Source organism: Oncorhynchus kisutch, linkage group LG21 (assembly GCF_002021735.2).
Source record: "Oncorhynchus kisutch isolate 150728-3 linkage group LG21, Okis_V2, whole genome shotgun sequence".
In the NCBI taxonomy this organism is placed as follows: domain Eukaryota; kingdom Metazoa; phylum Chordata; class Actinopteri; order Salmoniformes; family Salmonidae; genus Oncorhynchus; species Oncorhynchus kisutch.
This window is the reverse complement of record NC_034194.2, coordinates 46,826,488-46,847,155: the sequence shown is the minus strand read 5'-3', so window position 1 is coordinate 46,847,155 and position 20,668 is coordinate 46,826,488. Positions and strand designations below refer to the sequence as shown.

Below are 20,668 nucleotides of genomic sequence, written 5' to 3'. Positions count from 1 at the left end.
ACTCTCTCCATACAGCCAGGCTGCCCCATTCCGCCCACTCTCTCCATACAGCCAGGCTGCCCCATTCCGCCCACTCTCTCCATACAGCCAGGCTGCCCCATTCCGCCCACTCTCTCCATACAGCCAGGCTGCCCCATTCCGCCCACTCTCTCCATACAGCCAGGCTGCCCCATTCCGCCCACTCTCTCCATACAGCCAGGCTGCCCCATTCCACCCACTCTCTCCATACAGCCAGGCTGCCCCATTCCGCCCACTCTCTCCATACAGCCAGGCTGCCCCATTCCGCCCACTCTCTCCATACAGCCAGGCTGCCCCATTCCGCCCACTCTCTCCATACAGCCAGGCTGCCCATGTATGGAACCTTTTTTTAAACCAGCCTGCTGTCTGTAGGCAACATACTGGCACCAATGGAGTCAGATGTCCTCCTTGTTATCTCGGTCCCCAGAGTCAGATGTCCTCCTTGTTATCTAGGTCCCCAGAGTCAGATGTCCTCCTTGTTATCTAGGTCCCCAGAGTCAGATGTCCTCCTTGTTATCTAGGTCCCCAGAGTCAGATGTCCTCCTTGTTATCTAGGTCCCCAGAGTCAGATGTCCTCCTTGTTATCTAGGTCCCCAGAGTCAGATGTCCTCCTTGTTATCTAGGTCCCCAGAGTCAGATGTCCTCCTTGTTATCTCGGTCCCCAGAGTCAGATGTCCTCCTTGTTATCTCGGTCCCCAGAGTCAGATGTCCTCCTTGTTATCTCGGTCCCCAGAGTCAGATGTCCTCCTTGTTATCTCGGTCCCCAGAGTCAGATGTCCTCCTTGTTATCTCGGTCCCCAGAGTCAGATGTCCTCCTTGTTATCTCGGTCCCCAGAGTCAGATGTCCTCCTTGTTATCTCGGTCCCCAGAGTCAGATGTCCTCCTTGTTATCTCGGTCCCCAGAGTCAGATGTCCTCCTTGTTATCTCGGTCCCCAGAGTCAGATGTCCTCCTTGTTATCTCGGTCCCCAGAGTCAGATGTCCTCCTTGTTATCTCGGTCCCCAGAGTCAGATGTCCTCCTTGTTATCTCGGTCCCCAGAGTCAGATGTCCTCCTTGTTATCTCGGTCCCCAGAGTCAGATGTCCTCCTTGTTATCTCGGTCCCCAGAGTCAGATGTCCTCCTTGTTATCTCGGTCCCCAGAGTCAGATGTCCTCCTTGTTATCTAGGTCCCCAGAGTCAGATGTCCTCCTTGTTATCTAGGTCCCCAGAGTCAGATGTCCTCCTTGTTATCTAGGTCCCCAGAGTCAGATGTCCTCCTTGTTATCTAGGTCCCCAGAGTCAGATGTCCTCCTTGTTATCTAGGTCCCCAGAGTCAGATGTCCTCCTTGTTATCTAGGTCCCCAGAGTCAGATGTCCTCCTTGTTATCTAGGTCCCCAGAGTCAGATGTCCTCCTTGTTATCTAGGTCCCCAGAGTCAGATGTCCTCCTTGTTATCTAGGTCCCCAGAGTCAGATGTCCTCCTTGTTATCTAGGTCCCCAGAGTCAGATGTCCTCCTTGTTATCTAGGTCCCCAGAGTCAGATGTCCTCCTTGTTATCTAGGTCCCCAGAGTCAGATGTCCTCCTTGTTATCTCGGTCCCCAGAGTCAGATGTCCTCCTTGTTATCTCGGTCCCCAGAGTCAGATGTCCTCCTTGTTATCTCGGTCCCCAGAGTCAGATGTCCTCCTTGTTATCTCGGTCCCCAGAGTCAGATGTCCTCCTTGTTATCTAGGTCCCCAGAGTCAGATGTCCTCCTTGTTATCTAGGTCCCCAGAGTCAGATGTCCTCCTTGTTATCTAGGTCCCCAGAGTCAGATGTCCTCCTTGTTATCTAGGTCCCCAGAGTCAGATGTCCTCCTTGTTATCTAGGTCCCCAGAGTCAGATGTCCTCCTTGTTATCTAGGTCCCCAGAGATTATTTTATTTTATAATTTATATTAGTCACATTGTTTCAGAATCCCACAGCATGTGTTGGTATGACTTAGTTTTTAAACTGAAATGTACTTAGTATACAAATATACAATATTCTGTGTCATGTGAGGTAAGTAGAGGTCAACCGATTAATCGGAATGGCCGATTAATTAGGGCCCATTTTAAGTTTGCATCAGCCAAACCGATTTTTACACCTTTATTTAACCAGGCAAGTCAGTTAAGAACACATTCTTATTTTCAATGACGGCCTGGGAACGGTGGGTTAACTGCCTGTTCAGGGACAGAACAGAACTATCATTGTTTTTTAAATGATAGTTTCCGGATTCGACCATATTAATGACCTAAGTCTCGTATTTGTGTGTTATGTTATAATTAAGTCTGATTTGCTAGAGCAGTCTGACTGAGCAATGGTAGGCACCAGCAGGCTCCTAAGCATTCATTTAAACAGTATTTTCATGCGTTTGCCAGCAGTTCTTCGCAATGCTTCAAGCATTGAGCTGTTAATGACTTCAAGCCTATCAACTCCAGAGAATAGGCTGGTGTAACCGATGTGAAATGGCTAGCTAGTTAGTGGGGTGCGCGCTAATAGCGTTTCAAACGTCACAGTAGTTGTTCCCCTTGCTCTGCATGGGTAACGCTGCTTCGAGGGTTGCTGTGGTCGATGTGTTGCTGGTTCGAGCCCAGGGAGGAGCGAGGAGAGGGACGGAGGCTACACTGTTACACTGGCAATACTAAAGTGCCTATAAGAACATCCAATAGTCAAAGGTTAATGAAATACAAATGGTATAGAGGGAAATAGTCCTATAATTCCTATAATAACTACAACCTAAAACTTCTTAACTGGGAATATTGAAGTCTCATGTCAAAAGGAACCACCAGCTTTTCATATGTTCTCATGTTCTGAGCAAGGAACTGAAACGTTAGCTTTCTTACATGGCACATATTGCACTTTTACTTTCTTCACCAACACTTTGTATTATTATTATCATTTATTTTTTAAATCGTCCGATTAATCGTTATCGGCATTTTTTGGTCCTCCAATAATCGGTATCGGTATTGAAAAATCATAATTGGTCGACCTCTAGAGGGTAGTATGCAATATTCTGTGTCGTGAGGGTAGTATACAAAATTCTGTGTAGTTTAGAAATTGCCACCAGAGGGGGTCAGAGTTTAACAGGTCAGCACAATGACTGGAAGTGTATGGAATGTTCTGGTAGACTACCAGTCATTTGTTAACACTAGTTAACATTAGATCACAAAACTACCTCCAATGTCCTTCATACTGGATGCTGAGACATTCAAATTGGTATCTATGAAATCATCATTGTCAAAATCCTGAAGTATCCCTTTAACATTTTGCGGAGCTGGGACTCATGGCCATCAACACATTCACCACAAACGGAATCAACACCACAAACGGAATCAACACCACAAACGGAATCACCACCACAAACGGAATCACCACCACAAACGGAATCAACACCACAAACGGAATCAACACCACAAACGGAATCAACACCACAAACGGAATCAACACCACAAACGGAATCAACACCACAAACGGAATCAACACCACAAACGGAATCACCACCACAAACGGAATCACCACCACAAACGGAATCAACACCACAAACGGAATCAACACCACAAACGGAATCACCACCACAAACGGAATCACCACCACAAACGGAATCACCACCACAAACGGAATCACCACCACAAACGGAATCACCACCACAAACGGAACAACACCACAAACGGAATCAACACCACAAACGGTATCAACACCACAAACGGTATCAACACCACACGGTATCAACACCACACGGTATCAACACCACACGGTATCAACACCACAAACAATACAACAATGTGTGTGTCTTACCCATTCTACTAGTAGGGGTGTGTTGTGATTGATCCAGTCAATGAGTTGTGTTGTGAGTTGTGAGATGTAGATGGCAGCATCTTTAGTTCTCTCCCAGGTCTGCTCCAGTACCGGACTCAACACACGTACACACTCTGAGTAGTAGTAGGGAGTGTTGGTATCCAGCCAGCTACACACATGGGACAAAACGATTCCAAGTGAATTGTTATTTTGGATACAAAATGACTTCAGTCTACACAGAGAATGTCTAAAGCCTTAAAGAACACAAATGATAATGGACGTATATTTTTAAATAACTGACCAACAAATTAATTAAAGTCATTTATGCTGATGATCAAACATGACTTCCCAGCTCTGGGTTAGTTAGAGGTTACCTGAAGCCCTGTTGTGAGTAGAGGGTGACTTTGCTCCAGGCCTGTTGAGACACTCCCATCACCCCTGAACTGTGGAGATAGCTTGCTGTGGTGGAGTCTACACACACACACAGTCAGATTGGTTAACAGTTGCATAGGAACTGTGTGTGTGGTGTGTGTGTGTGTCTGTGGTGTGTGCTGTGTGTGTGTGTGTCTGTGGTGTGTGTGTGTGTGTGGTGTGTGTGGTGTGTGTGGTGTACCTGTGAAGGAGCCACGGGATCGGATGTCGTGTGTAATGAACCCAGCAGCAAACACCAGTAAAGCCATAAAGAGTCTGGACCAGGGGAAACCTCGTCCTGACATCTTCAACTGGAGACACTACAGGCAGGAGAGAGAGGACAGGCAGGGGGAAATCCAGGTAGGGAGGGGGAAAGCCAGGTAGGGAGGGGGTAGGGGGAAAGCCAGGTAGGGAGGGGGTAGGGGGAAAGCCAGGTAGGGAGGGGGTAGGGGGAAAGCCAGGTAGGGAGGGGGTAGGGGGAAAGCCAGGTAGGGAGGGGGTAGGGGGAAAGCCAGGCAGGAGAATTAGAAGGGGACTGCTAGTGTTATTTAAATGTTTCCTAAAAGCTTTTAGCCCTTTTTAAAGGCATTCTGAAGGTTGCTGCTTTGTCATTTCTGTTTGTAAATGAAGTGTTGTATCTCACGTGACAGAGCTTGTTACAGTCCTGTAGGTCAGTAGAGTTAGCAGTGTCTCTCAGCTCCTCATTGGTCACTCTGAATGACTGGACAGTCTCCTGCAGCCAACCGCGCAACTACCAGAAACACAATAAAGATTTATTAACAAACTATAATACAACACAATTTCAATAAAAACCAAGTCTTATCGCTCCACTTCCAGCAGTGGAGGACAAGCAGCCCTAAACTAGTCTGCATACCAGTCTGTTTAGCTAACGTTCCACTCCTTGTAGCCTACTTCAGGCCTTTTCTTAGCCCTGAACTAAGGTCCTATGGTGTCATTTGCCAAAGAGACTGTTTTATATTTGAAGATTTAAAAAAATACGATTCTGTTATTAATGCCTTAGAGATCAGAGGATTTGGTCCTGATTCGATAAACCCTCACAGCTATCCTCCAAATATTGGGGAAAAAAATTCTCCATAGATCACATTGTTGTCCGGTTGCTAAGCAACCATTTGTTTGTCCAGATGAAACTAGTCCCAGTGGGAATATGATGTGATAAAGACGTCTTTTACTGGTTGAAATTTGGTCGGGACGTCATATAACCAGATCACATCCAGATTAAGAAGTATTCTTCAGGACGTGTTTTTGACTTCATGAAAAACTATATATTTTGGTTTATATCTGATTTATGGTTGAAATCTCATTCTCCTCTGGTCCCCTGAATGCTGTTTATCATTCTCCTCTGGTCCCCTGAATGCTGTTTATCATTCTCCTCTGGTCCCCTGAATGCTGTTTATCATTCTCCTCTGGTCCCCTGAATGCTGTTTATCATTCTCCCCTGAATGTTGTTTATCATTCTCCTCTGGTCCCCTGAATGCTGTTTATCATTCTCCTCTGGTCCCCTGAATGCTGTTTATCATTCTCCTCTGGTCCCCTGAATGCTGTTTATCATTCTCCTCTGGTCCCCTGAATGCTGTTTATCATTCTCCTCTGGTCCCCTGAATGCTGTTTATCATTCTCCTCTGGTCCCCTGAATGCTGTTTATCATTCTCCTCTGGTCCCCTGAATGCTGTTTATCATTCTCCTCTGGTCCCCTGAATGCTGTTTATCATTCTCCTCTGGTCCCCTGAATGCTGTTTATCATTCTCCTCTGGTCCCCTGAATGCTGTTTATCATTCTCCTCTGGTCCCCTGAATGCTGTTTATCATTCTCCTCTGGTCCCCTGAATGCTGTTTATCATTCTCCTCTGGTCCCCTGAATGCTGTTTATCATTCTCCTCTGGTCCCCTGAATGCTGTTTATCATTCTCCTCTGGTCCCCTGAATGCTGTTTATCATTCTCCTCTGGTCCCCTGAATGCTGTTTATCATTCTCCTCTGGTCCCCTGAATGCTGTTTATCATTCTCCTCTGGTCCCCTGAATGCTGTTTATCATTCTCCTCTGGTCCCCTGAATGCTGTTTATCATTCTCCTCTGGTCCCCTGAATGCTGTTTATCATTCACCTCTGGTCCCCTGAATGCTGTTTATCATCTCCTCTGGTCCCCTGAATGCTGTTTATCATTCTCCTCTGGTCCCCTGAATGCTGTTTATCATTCTCCTCTGGTCCCCTGAATGCTGTTTATCATTCTCCTCTGGTCCCCTGAATGCTGTTTATCATTCTCCTCTGGTCCCCTGAATGCTGTTTATCATTCTCCTCTGGTCCCCTGAATGCTGTTTATCATTCTCCTCTGGTCCCCTGAATGCTGTTTATCATTCTCCTCTGGTCCCCTGAATGCTGTTTATCATTCTCCTCTGGTCCCCTGAATGCTGTTTATCATTCTCCTCTGGTCCCCTGAATGCTGTTTATCATTCTCCTCTGGTCCCCTGAATGCTGTTTATCATTCTCCTCTGAATGCTGTTTATCATTCTCCTCTGGTCCCCTGAATGCTGTTTATCATTCTCCTCTGGTCCCCTGAATGCTGTTTATCATTCTCCTCTGGTCCCCTGAATGCTGTTTATCATTCTCCTCTGGTCCCCTGAATGCTGTTTATCATTCTCCCCTGAATGCTGTTTATCCTTCTCCTCTGGTCCCCTGAATGCTGTTTATCATTCACCTCTGGTCCCTGAATGCTGTTTATCATTCTCCTCTGGTCCCCTGAATGCTGTTTATCATTCACCTCTGGTCCCCTGAATGCTGTTTATCATTCTCCTCTGGTCCCCTGAATGCTGTTTATCATTCTCCTCTGGTCCCCTGAATGCTGTTTATCATTCACCTCTGGTCCCCTGAATGCTGTTTATCATTCTCCTCTGGTCCCCTGAATGCTGTTTATCATTCTCCTCTGGTCCCCTGAATGCTGTTTATCATTCTCCTCTGGTCCCCTGAATGCTGTTTATCATTCTCCTCTGGTCCCCTGAATGCTGTTTATCATTCTCCTCTGGTCCCCTGAATGCTGTTTATCATTCTCCTCTGGTCCCCTGAATGCTGTTTATCATTCTCCTCTGGTCCCCTGAATGCTGTTTATCATTCTCCTCTGGTCCCCTGAATGCTGTTTATCATTCTCCTCTGGTCCCCTGAATGCTGTTTATCATTCTCCTCTGGTCCCCTGAATGCTGTTTATCATTCACCTCTGGTCCCCTGAATGCTGTTTATCATTCTCCTCTGGTCCCCTGAATGCTGTTTATCATTCTCCTCTGGTCCCCTGAATGCTGTTTATCATTCTCCTCTGGTCCCCTGAATGCTGTTTATCATTCTCCTCTGGTCCCCTGAATGCTGTTTATCATTCTCCTCTGGTCCCCTGAATGCTGTTTATCATTCTCCTCTGGTCCCCTGAATGCTGTTTATCATTCACCTCTGGTCCCCTGAATGCTGTTTATCATTCACCTCTGGTCCCCTGAATGCTGTTTATCATTCACCTCTGGTCCCCTGAATGCTGTTTATCATTCTCCTCTGGTCCCCTGAATGCTGTTTATCATTCTCCTCTGGTCCCCTGAATGCTGTTTATCATTCTCCTCTGGTCCCCTGAATGCTGTTTATCATTCACCTCTGGTCCCCTGAATGCTGTTTATCATTCTCCTCTGGTCCCCTGAATGCTGTTTATCATTCTCCTCTGAATGCTGTTTATCATTCTCCTCTGGTCCCCTGAATGCTGTTTATCATTCTCCTCTGAATGCTGTTTATCATTCTCCTCTGGTCCCCTGAATGTTGTTTATCATTCACCTCTGGTCCCCTGAATGCTGTTTATCATTCTCCTCTGGTCCCCTGAATGTTGTTTATCATTCTCCTCTGGTCCCCTGAATGCTGTTTATCATTCTCCTCTGGTCCCCTGAATGTTGTTTATCATTCACCTCTGGTCCCCTGAATGTTGTTTATCATTCACCTCTGGTCCCCTGAATGCTGTTTATCATTCTCCTCTGGTCCCCTGAATGCTGTTTATCATTCTCCCCTGAATGTTGTTTATCATTCTCCTCTGGTCCCCTGAATGCTGTTTATCATTCTCCTCTGGTCCCCTGAATGCTGTTTATCATTCACCTCTGGTCCCCTGAATGCTGTTTATCATTCTCCTCTGGTCCCCTGAATGCTGTTTATCATTCACCTCTGGTCCCCTGAATGCTGTTTATCATTCTCCTCTGGTCCCCTGAATGCTGTTTATCATTCTCCTCTGGTCCCCTGAATGTTGTTTATCATTCACCTCTAGTCCCCTGAATGCTGTTTATCATTCTCCTCTGGTCCCCTGAATGCTGTTTATCATTCACCTCTGGTCCCCTGAATGCTGTTTATCATTCTCCTCTGGTCCCCTGAATGCTGTTTATCATTCACCTCTGGTCCCCTGAATGCTGTTTATCATTCACCTCTGGTCCCCTGAATGCTGTTTATCATTCTCCTCTGGTCCCCTGAATGCTGTTTATCATTCTCCTCTGGTCCCCTGAATGCTGTTTATCATTCTCCTCTGAATGCTGTTTATCATTCTCCTCTGGTCCCCTGAATGCTGTTTATCATTCTCCTCTGAATGCTGTTTATCATTCTCCTCTGGTCCCCTGAATGTTGTTTATCATTCACCTCTGGTCCCCTGAATGCTGTTTATCATTCTCCTCTGGTCCCCTGAATGCTGTTTATCATTCTCCTCTGGTCCCCTGAATGCTGTTTATCATTCTCCTCTGGTCCCCTGAATGCTGTTTATCATTCTCCTCTGGTCCCCTGAATGCTGTTTATCATTCTCCCCTGAATGCTGTTTATCATTCACCTCTGGTCCCCTGAATGCTGTTTATCATTCTCCCCTGAATGTTGTTTATCATTCTCCTCTGGTCCCCTGAATGTTGTTTATCATTCTCCCCTGAATGTTGTTTATCATTCTCCCCTGAATGTTGTTTATCATTCTCCTCTGGTCCCCTGAATGTTGTTTATCATTCTCCCCTGAATGTTGTTTATCATTCTCCCCTGAATGTTGTTTATCATTCTCCTCTGGTCCCCTGATTGCTGTTTATCATTCACCTCTGGTCCCCTGAATGCTGTTTATCATTCTCCCCTGAATGCTGTTTATCATCCTCCCCTGGTCCCCTGAATGCTGTTTATCATTCTCCCCTGAATGCTGTTTATCATTCACCTCTGGTCCCCTGAATGCTGTTTATCATTCTCCTCTGGTCCCCTGAATGTTGTTTATCATTCTCCTCTGGTCCCCTGAATGCTGTTTATCATTCACCTCTGGTCCCCTGAATGCTGTTTATCATTCTCCTCTGGTCCCCTGAATGTTGTTTATCATTCTCCTCTGGTCCCCTGAATGTTGTTTATCATTCTCCTCTGGTCCCCTGAATGCTGTTTATCATTCACCTCTGGTCCCCTGAATGCTGTTTATCATTCTCCCCTGAATGCTGTTTATCATTCTCCTCTGGTCCCCTGATTGCTGTTTATCATGCTCCTCACAATGAACGGGCTCTTACTGGCTGGATATATAATATGCTACAGCGTTCACAATGAACTGGCTCTTACTGGATATATAATATGCTACAGTGTTCACAATGAACTGGCTCTTACTGGATATATAATATGCTACAGCGTTCACAATGAACTGGCTGGATATATAATATGCTACAGTGTTCACAATGAACTGGCTCTTACTGGATATATAATATGCTACAGCGTTCACAATGAACTGGCTCTTACTGGCTGGATATATAATATGCTACAGCGTTCACAATGAACTGGCTCTTACTGGATATATAATATGCTACAGTGTTCACAATGAACTGGCTCTTACTGGATATATAATATGCTACAGCGTTCACAATGAACTGGCTCTTACTGGCTGGATATATAATATGCTACAGTGTTCACAATGAACTGGCTCTTACTGGATATATAATATGCTACAGCGTTCACAATGAACTGGCTCTTACTGGCTGGATATATAATATGCTACAGCGTTCACAATGAACTGGCTCTTACTGGCTGGATATATAATATGCTACAGCGTTCACAATGAACTGGCTCTTACTGGATATGTAATATGCTACAGCGTTCACAATGAACTGGCTCTTACTGGATATATAATATGCTACAGCGTTCACAATGAACGGGCTCTTACTGGATATATAATATGCTACAGCGTTCACAATGAACGGGCTCTTACTGGATATATAATATGCTACAGTGTTCACAATGAACTGGCTCTTACTGGATATATAATATGCTACAGCGTTCACAATGAACTGGCTCTTACTGGCTGGATATATAATATGCTACAGCGTTCACAATGAACTGGCTCTTACTGGATATATAATATGCTACAGTGTTCACAATGAACTGGCTCTTACTGGATATATAATATGCTACAGCGTTCACAATGAACTGGCTGGATATATAATATGCTACAGTGTTCACAATGAACTGGCTCTTACTGGATATATAATATGCTACAGCGTTCACAATGAACTGGCTCTTACTGGCTGGATATATAATATGCTACAGCGTTCACAATGAACTGGCTCTTACTGGATATATAATATGCTACAGCGTTCACAATGAACTGGCTCTTACTGGATATATAATATGCTACAGCGTTCACAATGAACTGGCTCTTACTGGATATATAATATGCTACAGCGTTCACAATGAACTGGCTCTTACTGGATATATAATATGCTACAGCGTTCACAATGAACTGGCTCTTACTGGATATATAATATGCTACAGCGTTCACAATGAACTGGCTCTTACTGGCTGGATATATAATATGCTACAGCGTTCACAATGAACTGGCTCTTACTGGATATATAATATGCTACAGCGTTCACAATGAACTGGCTGGATATATAATATGCTACAGTGTTCACAATGAACTGGCTCTTACTGGATATATAATATGCTACAGCGTTCACAATGAACTGGCTCTTACTGGCTGGATATATAATATGCTACAGTGTTCACAATGAACTGGCTCTTACTGGATATATAATATGCTACAGCGTTCACAATGAACTGGCTCTTACTGGCTGGATATATAATATGCTACAGCGTTCACAATGAACTGGCTCTTACTGGCTGGATATATAATATGCTACAGCGTTCACAATGAACTGGCTCTTACTGGATATGTAATATGCTACAGCGTTCACAATGAACTGGCTCTTACTGGATATATAATATGCTACAGCGTTCACAATGAACGGGCTCTTACTGGATATATAATATGCTACAGCGTTCACAATGAACGGGCTCTTACTGGATATATAATATGCTACAGTGTTCACAATGAACTGGCTCTTACTGGATATATAATATGCTACAGCGTTCACAATGAACTGGCTCTTACTGGATATATAATATGCTACAGCGTTCACAATGAACTGGCTCTTACTGGATATATAATATGCTACAGCGTTCACAATGAACTGGCTCTTACTGGCTGGATATATAATATGCTACAGCGTTCACAATGAACTGGCTCTTACTGGATATATAATATGCTACAGTGTTCACAATGAACTGGCTCTTACTGGATATATAATATGCTACAGCGTTCACAATGAACTGGCTGGATATATAATATGCTACAGTGTTCACAATGAACTGGCTCTTACTGGATATATAATATGCTACAGCGTTCACAATGAACTGGCTCTTACTGGCTGGATATATAATATGCTACAGCGTTCACAATGAACTGGCTCTTACTGGATATATAATATGCTACAGCGTTCACAATGAACTGGCTCTTACTGGATATATAATATGCTACAGCGTTCACAATGAACTGGCTCTTACTGGATATATAATATGCTACAGCGTTCACAATGAACTGGCTCTTACTGGATATATAATATGCTACAGCGTTCACAATGAACTGGCTCTTACTGGCTGGATATATAATATGCTACAGCGTTCACAATGAACTGGCTCTTACTGGCTGGATATATAATATGCTACAGCGTTCACAATGAACTGGCTCTTACTGGCTGGATATATAATATGCTACAGCGTTCACAATGAACTGGCTCTTACTGGCTGGATATATAATATGCTACAGCGTTCACAATGAACTGGCTCTTACTGGCTGGATATATAATATGCTACAGCGTTCACAATGAACTGGCTCTTACTGGCTGGATATATAATATGCTACAGCGTTCACAATGAACTGGCTCTTACTGGATATATAATATGCTACAGTGTTCACAATGAACTGGCTCTTACTGGATATATAATATGCTACAGCGTTCACAATGAACTGGCTGGATATATAATATGCTACAGTGTTCACAATGAACTGGCTCTTACTGGATATATAATATGCTACAGCGTTCACAATGAACTGGCTCTTACTGGCTGGATATATAATATGCTACAGCGTTCACAATGAACTGGCTCTTACTGGCTGGATATATAATATGCTACAGCGTTCACAATGAACTGGCTCTTACTGGCTGGATATATAATATGCTACAGCGTTCACAATGAACTGGCTCTTACTGGCTGGATATATAATATGCTACAGCGTTCACAATGAACTGGCTCTTACTGGATATATAATATGCTACAGCGTTCACAATGAACTGGCTCTTACTGGATATATAATATGCTACAGCGTTCACAATGAACTGGCTGGATATATAATATGCTACAGTGTTCACAATGAACTGGCTCTTACTGGATATATAATATGCTACAGCGTTCACAATGAACTGGCTCTTACTGGCTGGATATATAATATGCTACAGCGTTCACAATGAACTGGCTCTTACTGGCTGGATATATAATATGCTACAGCGTTCACAATGAACTGGCTCTTACTGGATATATAATATGCTACAGCGTTCACAATGAACTGGCTCTTACTGGATATATAATATGCTACAGCGTTCACAATGAACTGGCTCTTACTGGATATATAATATGCTACAGCGTTCACAATGAACTGGCTCTTACTGGATATATAATATGCTACAGCGTTCACAATGAACTGGCTCTTACTGGATATATAATATGCTACAGCGTTCACAATGAACTGGCTCTTACTGGCTGGATATATAATATGCTACAGCGTTCACAATGAACTGGCTCTTACTGGCTGGATATATAATATGCTACAGTGTTCACAATGAACTGGCTCTTACTGGATATATAATATGCTACAGCGTTCACAATGAACTGGAGGGAAGTTTGAAAGGTGAGAGCTCCTTGTGTGATGTGATCCCATTGGCTGCTGGTAAAAATGCAATAAAACCATGTTTAGGTGTATAATGACATGTATTCCATAAGACTGCCCAATGTTACAATGTTTCCCATCTTAATGTATAAATTAACTTACGTTTTACTATTACTCTAATGTGATTGGAGGATAGCTCTGAGGGTCATCGAATCTGGATCAAATTCTCTGATCTCCTCTAGTTCGTTAATGATAGAATGTTGACATTTAACCACACAATGACATCACAACAATACCATGTCTGTAGTAGTAGTCAAACTGACCTGATGTAAAGGACGCCGACAGTAAACTGAATGTGGCCTATTGTTCCCCAAGAATTAACTTAATTTCCTCCCAGCCAATCCTGAGCCAGTACACATCATTGAGATGGGACAGAGGCAGAAACCATGGTTATATTGTACCTTGGGTGGCAGGGTGTTCCAGGACTTCAGTAGATGGTTTAACAGCAGACTAGAGACAGAGAGACAGAGATTTATTATAGCACACTACTTCAGACTGGTTGCTTAAAACATGTATTCACCTGGACTGGTGTTATATATCCAGCTGTCTCCACACCCCCAGACTCTGAACGGTGTGTGTGTTGTACCTGGACTGTGGTAAGTGTTTGGTGTAGAGCTGTCTCCACACCCCCAGACTCTGATGGTCCACAGAGAGACACTCCGTCATGGAGCTCAGCAACTAGACAGAGGAGTAAGGTATTGAACATGACAATTCTCTATCCATTAACCATACAAATTCTTTGAATGATTATTTTAAAACATTTGTTGTATGTTATTTGTTGAAGACACTTTTCTAATTCTTATCAGACTGTATATATAATATGTTGCAGCTTTCGCAGTGACCTCTCAAAACATCTGTGGCATTGTGTTGCCCTATTTGGTAGAAGTCCAAGTCCATATTTTGGCAAGAACAGATCAAAAAAGCTGAGAGAAACGACAGTCCATCATTACTTTAAGACATGAAGGTCTGGAATCTGGAAAATTTCAAGAACTAAGTTTCTTCATGTGCAGTCGCAAAAATCCTCAAGTGCTATGATGAAACTGGCTCTCACCGCCACAGGAAAGGAAGACCCAGAGTTACTTCTGCTGCAGAGGATACGTTCAGTAGAGTTACCAGCCTCCGGAATTGCAGCCCAAATAATTGCTACAGAGTTCAAACAACAGACACATCTCAACATCAACTGTTCAGAGGAGACTGAATTGCTGCGAAGAAAACACTACCAAAGGGCACCAATAAGAAGAGACTTGCTTGGGCCAAGAAACACAAGCAATGGACATTAGACCGGTGGAAATCTGTCCTTTAGTCTAATGAGACCAAATGTGAGATTTTTGGCTCCAACTGCTGTGTCTGAGACGCAGAGTAGGTGAACAGATGATCTCCGCATGTGTGGTTCCCACTGAAGCATGGAGGAGGTGGTGTGATTGTGCTTTGCTGGTGACACTGCCAGTGATTTATTTAGAATTCAAGGCACACTTAACCAGCATGGCTACCACAGCATTCTGCAGCGATATGTCATGCCATCTGGTTTGGGCTGAGTGGGACTGTCATTTGTTTTTCAAAAGGACAATGACCCAACACACCTCCAGGTTGTGTAAGGGCTATTTGACCAAGAAGGAGAGTGATGGAGTGCTGCATCAGATGACCTGTCCTCCACAATCACCCAGCCAACAAGTGCTCAGCTTATGTGGGAACTCCTTCAAGACTGTTGGAAAAGCATTCCTCATAAAACTGGTTGACAGAATGCCAAGAGTGTGCAAAGCTGTCATCAAGGCAAAGGGTGGCTAATTTTAAGAATGATGGAGGCCACTGTTCTTCAGGACCTTCAATGCTGCAGAAATGTTTTGGAACCCTTTCCCCGATCTGTGCCTCAGCACAATCCTGTCTCGGAGCTCTACGGATAATTCCTATGACCTCATTTATTTTACCTTTATTTAACTAGGCAAGTCAGTTAACAACAAATTCTTATTTACAATGACGGCCTAGGAACAGTGGGTTAACTGCCTTGTTCAGGGGCAGAACTGATTTTTACCTTGTCAACTCTGGGATTCAATCACTGGCCAAAAACTCTAACCACTAGGCTACCTGCCGCCCCAAAATGACTTGTTTTTTTTCTGACGTGCACTGTCAACTGTGGGACCTTATATGGACAGGTGTGTCTTTCCAAATCATGTCCAATCAATTTAATTTACCACAGGTGGACTCCAATCAAGCTGTAGAAACCTCTCAAAGATGATCAATGGAAACAGGATGCACCTGAGATCCATTTCAAGTCTCATGGTAAAGGGTCTGAATACTGATGGAAACAACGCGTCTTTATTTTTTAATACATTTGCAAAAAATTCTAAAAACCTGGTTTTGCTTTGTCATTATGGGGTATTGTGATGTCATTATGGGGTATTGTGATGTCATTATGGGGTATTGTGATGTCATTATGGGGTATTGTGATGTCATTATGGGGTATTGTGATGTCATTATGGGGTATTGTGATGTCATTATGGGGTATTGTGATGTCATTATGGGGTATTGTGTGTAGATTGATGAGGGAAATTTTTTTATTTAATCCATTTGAGAATAAGGTTGTAACTTAACAAAATGTGGAAAAGGGGTCAGAACACTTCCCAAGTGCCCTGTGTATTACCTCTCTCTTCATATCTTCAGGGCAGTGGGGCGTGGCCCGGGACAGGAAGGAGGGCAGGTAGGTGTGGAGGGTCATCTCGGGCTTTGCCCCAAAAGCCAACACCTTCAGACGAGGGTACAGACGACACAGCTGCTCCTGGAGGCTACGCAGACACACAGTCACAATAAAACTTTTTTTTTTTTTTACAGAGCCCCAACTATCACTAAACATTTGGTTTTATTTCAGTGAAATGTGAAGAGAGGTAAATTGGTATGGCGTTGCCTGGGAGACAGGTGTGAGCATAGGCGCCGGAGTAACGGAGCACACATAGCAGCTGCTCGCCAAAACAAATACTTTTACAAGAAAATCATCATGATCCTTTGGGAAATTTGTCATTACAATTGACAATTAAAACATACAATTGTGTCTTGATAAAACAGCTCTGCTTGGCAAGTAGACCAAATCAACCATCTCTTTCCATCAAATATGTATCCTGCAGAGACAAGTTACCTCTAAACATTTTCATGGTGACTTCAAACAACGGAGCGGAAAAGTGTCCACGTCGAGGAAAAGCATTGCTAGGATCACTATTATTATTCCTCGGATCACTATTATTATTCCTCGGATCACTATTATTATTCCTCGGATCACTATTATTATTCCTCGGATTAACAAATAAATGTTATTGGTGTCGATAATCTACGTAGTTATACTGCTTTAGACTGTCTCCTATTGGTGATGATAATCTACATAGTTATACTGCTGCTTTAGACTGTCTCCTATTGGTGACGATAATCTACATAGTTATTCTGCTTTAGACTGTCTCCTATTGGTGTCGATAATCTACATAGTTATTCTGCTTTAGACTGTCTCCTAGGGGCATTTAGACAGTCAGGCATCTATGTGTGTGTATTACCAGGGTGACAGGGCATCCAGACAGTCAGGCATCTATGTGTGTGTATTACCAGGGTGACAGGGCATTCAGACAGTCAGGCATCTATGTGTGTGTGTTCCCTGGGTGACAGGGCATTCAGACAGTGAGGCATCTACGTGTGTGTGTTCCCTGGGTGACAGGGCATTCAGACAGTCAGGCATCTATGTGTGTGTGTTCCCTGGGTGACAGGGCATTCAGACATTCAGGCGTCTTGTGTGCGTTACCTTGGTGACAGGGCATTCTTTGGCATGTAGGCGAAGTCCAGCAGAGGGAAGAAGTCTTTAGGTCCCATGACCCCAAAACCTTTAGTCAGGTTAACATGGAGCCTGGAGAACACAAAAACAGCATTTTACAAAAACAAAGTACAGTGTAATATTGAAGTTCAACCCAGCCACAACTCCAACTGTCCCCTATCGACCCCTTAACCCCATGACCCCTAAACATTTGTTGAGCTCAGATGATCAATATGGTAACAGCTCCACTCTGCCCTCTGATAGGCTTGGTAGATGGAAGTTTAACCATTACTGCCTCTGCCAATCAAATCCTCTCAGATCTCCACACGTGCATAGGGTGTCGGGTCCATTTGGGATTGGGGCCTTGTCTATACTACAGCAGTAGTCTCTCCAGGTAGGGTAGGGGTTAGAGGTCATGTATTTACAGCAGCAGTCTCTCCGGGTAGCGTAGGGGTTAGAGGTCAGGTACTTACAGCAGCAGTATCCCCGGGTAGGGTAGGGGTTAGAGGTCAGGTATTTACAGCAGCAGTCTCTCCAGGTAGGGTAGGGGTTAGAGGTCAGGTATTTACAGCAGCAGTCTCTCCAGGTAGGGTAGGGGTTAGAGGTCAGGTATTTACAGCAGCAGTCTCTCCAGGTAGGGTAGGGGTTAGAGGTCAGGTATTTACAGCAGCAGTCTCCCCGGGTAAGGTAGGGGTTAGAGGTCAGGTACTTACAGCAGCAGTATCCCCAGGTAGGGTAGGGGTTAGAGGTCAGGTACTTACAGCAGTAGTCTCTCCAAGTATGCAATGGCGTAGGACGACAAGGCCTTCACCCCCAGGACTGGCAGCATGATACCCAGCCATACTGCAACACACACAGTTAATCCTTAAGGTGAGAAGATTGAACGCTGAGCTGTAGGCAACAAACACGATAGTGCCCTTATAGCTCATCATTATGCTAAGGACTCTGGGACTAAACACATCCCTCTGAAACTGGATCCTGGACACCCTGATGGGCCGCCCCCAGGTGGTAAGGGTAGGCAACACCACACCCGCCACACTGATCCTCAACACTGGGGCCCCTCAGGGTGCGTGCTCAGTCCCCTTCTGTACTCCCTGTTCACTCATGACTGCATGGCCACACATGACTCCAACACCATCATTAAGTTTGATGACTACAACAGTGGTAGGCCTGATCACCGACAACGATTTGACAGCCTATAGGGAGGTTGTCACTGCCAGGACAACAACTTCTCCCTCAATGTGAGCAAGACAAAGGAGATGATTGTGGACTAAAGGTAAAGGCCCCCATTAACATCAACGGGGCTGCAGTGGAACAGGATGAGAGCTTCAAGTTCCTTGGTGTCCACATCATAAACAAACTATCATGGTCCAAACACACCAAGACAGTCGTGAAGAGGGCACGACAAAACCTTTTCCCCCTCAGGATCCTCAAAAAGTTCTACAGCTGCACCATCGAGAGCATCCAGTTGCATAGTTTATTGTATTTAACTGTATTAATGGTTCATCGGAGGACATGGCGGGATTTATTATAAACGTCCGGGTTAGTGTCCCGCTCCATGAAAGCGGCTGCTCTAGCCTTTTGCTCGGTGCAGATGTCTGTAATCCATGGCTTCTGGTTGGGAAATGTACGTACGGTCACTGTGGGGACAATGTCATCGATACACTTACTGATGAAACCGGTGACTGAAGTGGTATAGTCAACAACATTGGATGAATCCCGGAACATATTCCAGTCTGTGCTAGCAAAACAGTCCTGCAGCGTAGCATCCGTGTCATCTGACCACTTACGTATTGAGCGCATCACTGGTACTTCCTGCTTTAGTTTTTGCTTGTAAGCAGGAGGATCGAGCTTTATATATGTGTCTTTGTGTGTGGAGTAAAGGTGGTCTAGAGTTTGTCTCCTCTGGTTGCACATGACATGTTGGTAGAAATTAGGTAAAACGGATTTAAGTTTGACTGTATTAAAATCTGGCTTCTGGAAGAGCATTTTCTTGTTTGCTTATGTCCTTATACAGCTGGTTGAGTGCAGTCAGATTGCCAGCATCCGTTTGTGGTTGTAAATAGACTGCTATGAATAATACAGATGAGAACTCTTGGTAGATAGTGCGGTCTGCCGCTTATCATGAGGTACTCTACCTCAGGTGAGCAATACCTCGAGACTTCTTTAATATTAGACATCGCACACCAGCAGTTATTGACAAATAGATACATCCCTCCCTCAACTTACCAGACGTAGCTGCTCTGTCCTACCGATGCACAGAGAAGCCAGCCAGCTCTAGGTTATCCGTGTCGTCGTTCAGCCACGTCTCGGTGAAACATATATTACAGTTTAATGTCCCGTTGGTAGGGAAGTCTTAAATCATAGATCATCCAGTTTATTTTCCAACAATTGCATGTTGTCCAATAATAACCTACTTGTCGGCTAATTCTTACAAGGCACCGCGACCTCCTCCCCCTTTTACGCTGATTTGGGCCTTCTCTTGACAAAGCAGTACATCCTTCGCGTCGGACTCATTAAATTAAAGTCCAGTTTGACGTGAGTAATCCAGAAGCTCTTTTCGGTCATAAGAGACAGTAGCAGCAACATTATGTACAAAATTAGTTCAAAATAATGTGGAAAAAAAACAAGCAAAATGGCACAGTTGGTAAAATGGCAGCCATCCCCCTCCAGCACCATTATTATCATCTAGCAAGGTCTCCACCTGTTGTATTCGCTGCATGAGACAAATAACATTTGATATGAGACACCTTAGATTGAATCCTGGCCTGGGTATGTACATGTGCAGTGTGCGTGTCACCTCGTAGCCCCTGGCTGAGGTCGTAGTAGCCAGCCTGTCCCAGAGACCACATGATTGTCAGACACTTGACCGGACGGTTCTGAACTGACCGCAACAACTCCAGATACTAGAAAAAGAGCGAGAGAGAGAGGGAGGATAGACATTGTATATAACTTAGTGTAACCAAAACAGCAGCAGTAGTAGATTCCAAAACAGCAGCAGTAGTAGTACTGTTGTACCTGTATCCATGGTTCCCCAATACAACAGTAGTAGTAGTGTTGTACCTGTATCCATGGTTCCCCAATACAACAGTAGTAGTAGTGTTGTACCTGTATCCATGGTTCCCCAATACAACAGTAGTAGTAGTGTTGTACCTGTATCCATGGTTCCCCAATACAACAGCAGTAGTACTGTTGTACCTGTATCCATGGTTCCCCAATACAACAGCAGTAGTACTGTTGTACCTGTATCCATGGTTCCCCAATACAACAGCAGTAGTACTGTTGTACCTGTATCCATGGTTCCCCAATACAACAGCAGTAGTACTGTTGTACCTGTATCCATGGTTCCCCAATACAACAGCAGTAG

General features: G+C 44.2%; 1 protein-coding gene across 1 annotated transcript in view; it reads right to left on the bottom strand.

Moving 5' to 3' along the window:
• The window catches only part of tmem214 (transmembrane protein 214), a 54,892-nt gene that overhangs the window by 4,949 nt on the left and 29,275 nt on the right, over positions 1-20,668 (bottom strand). Inside the window, exons 6-15 of the mRNA XM_031800361.1 lie at positions 20,102-20,207; positions 18,063-18,144; positions 17,293-17,394; positions 16,156-16,297; positions 14,104-14,195; positions 13,919-13,967; positions 4,867-4,974; positions 4,426-4,543; positions 4,187-4,283; positions 3,813-3,981 (exon numbers count right to left, since the gene is read on the bottom strand). Coding sequence (XP_031656221.1) covers positions 3,813-3,981; positions 4,187-4,283; positions 4,426-4,543; positions 4,867-4,974; positions 13,919-13,967; positions 14,104-14,195; positions 16,156-16,297; positions 17,293-17,394; positions 18,063-18,144; positions 20,102-20,207 — 1,065 coding nt within the window. The remainder of the gene's footprint in view (positions 1-3,812; positions 3,982-4,186; positions 4,284-4,425; positions 4,544-4,866; positions 4,975-13,918; positions 13,968-14,103; positions 14,196-16,155; positions 16,298-17,292; positions 17,395-18,062; positions 18,145-20,101; positions 20,208-20,668) is intronic.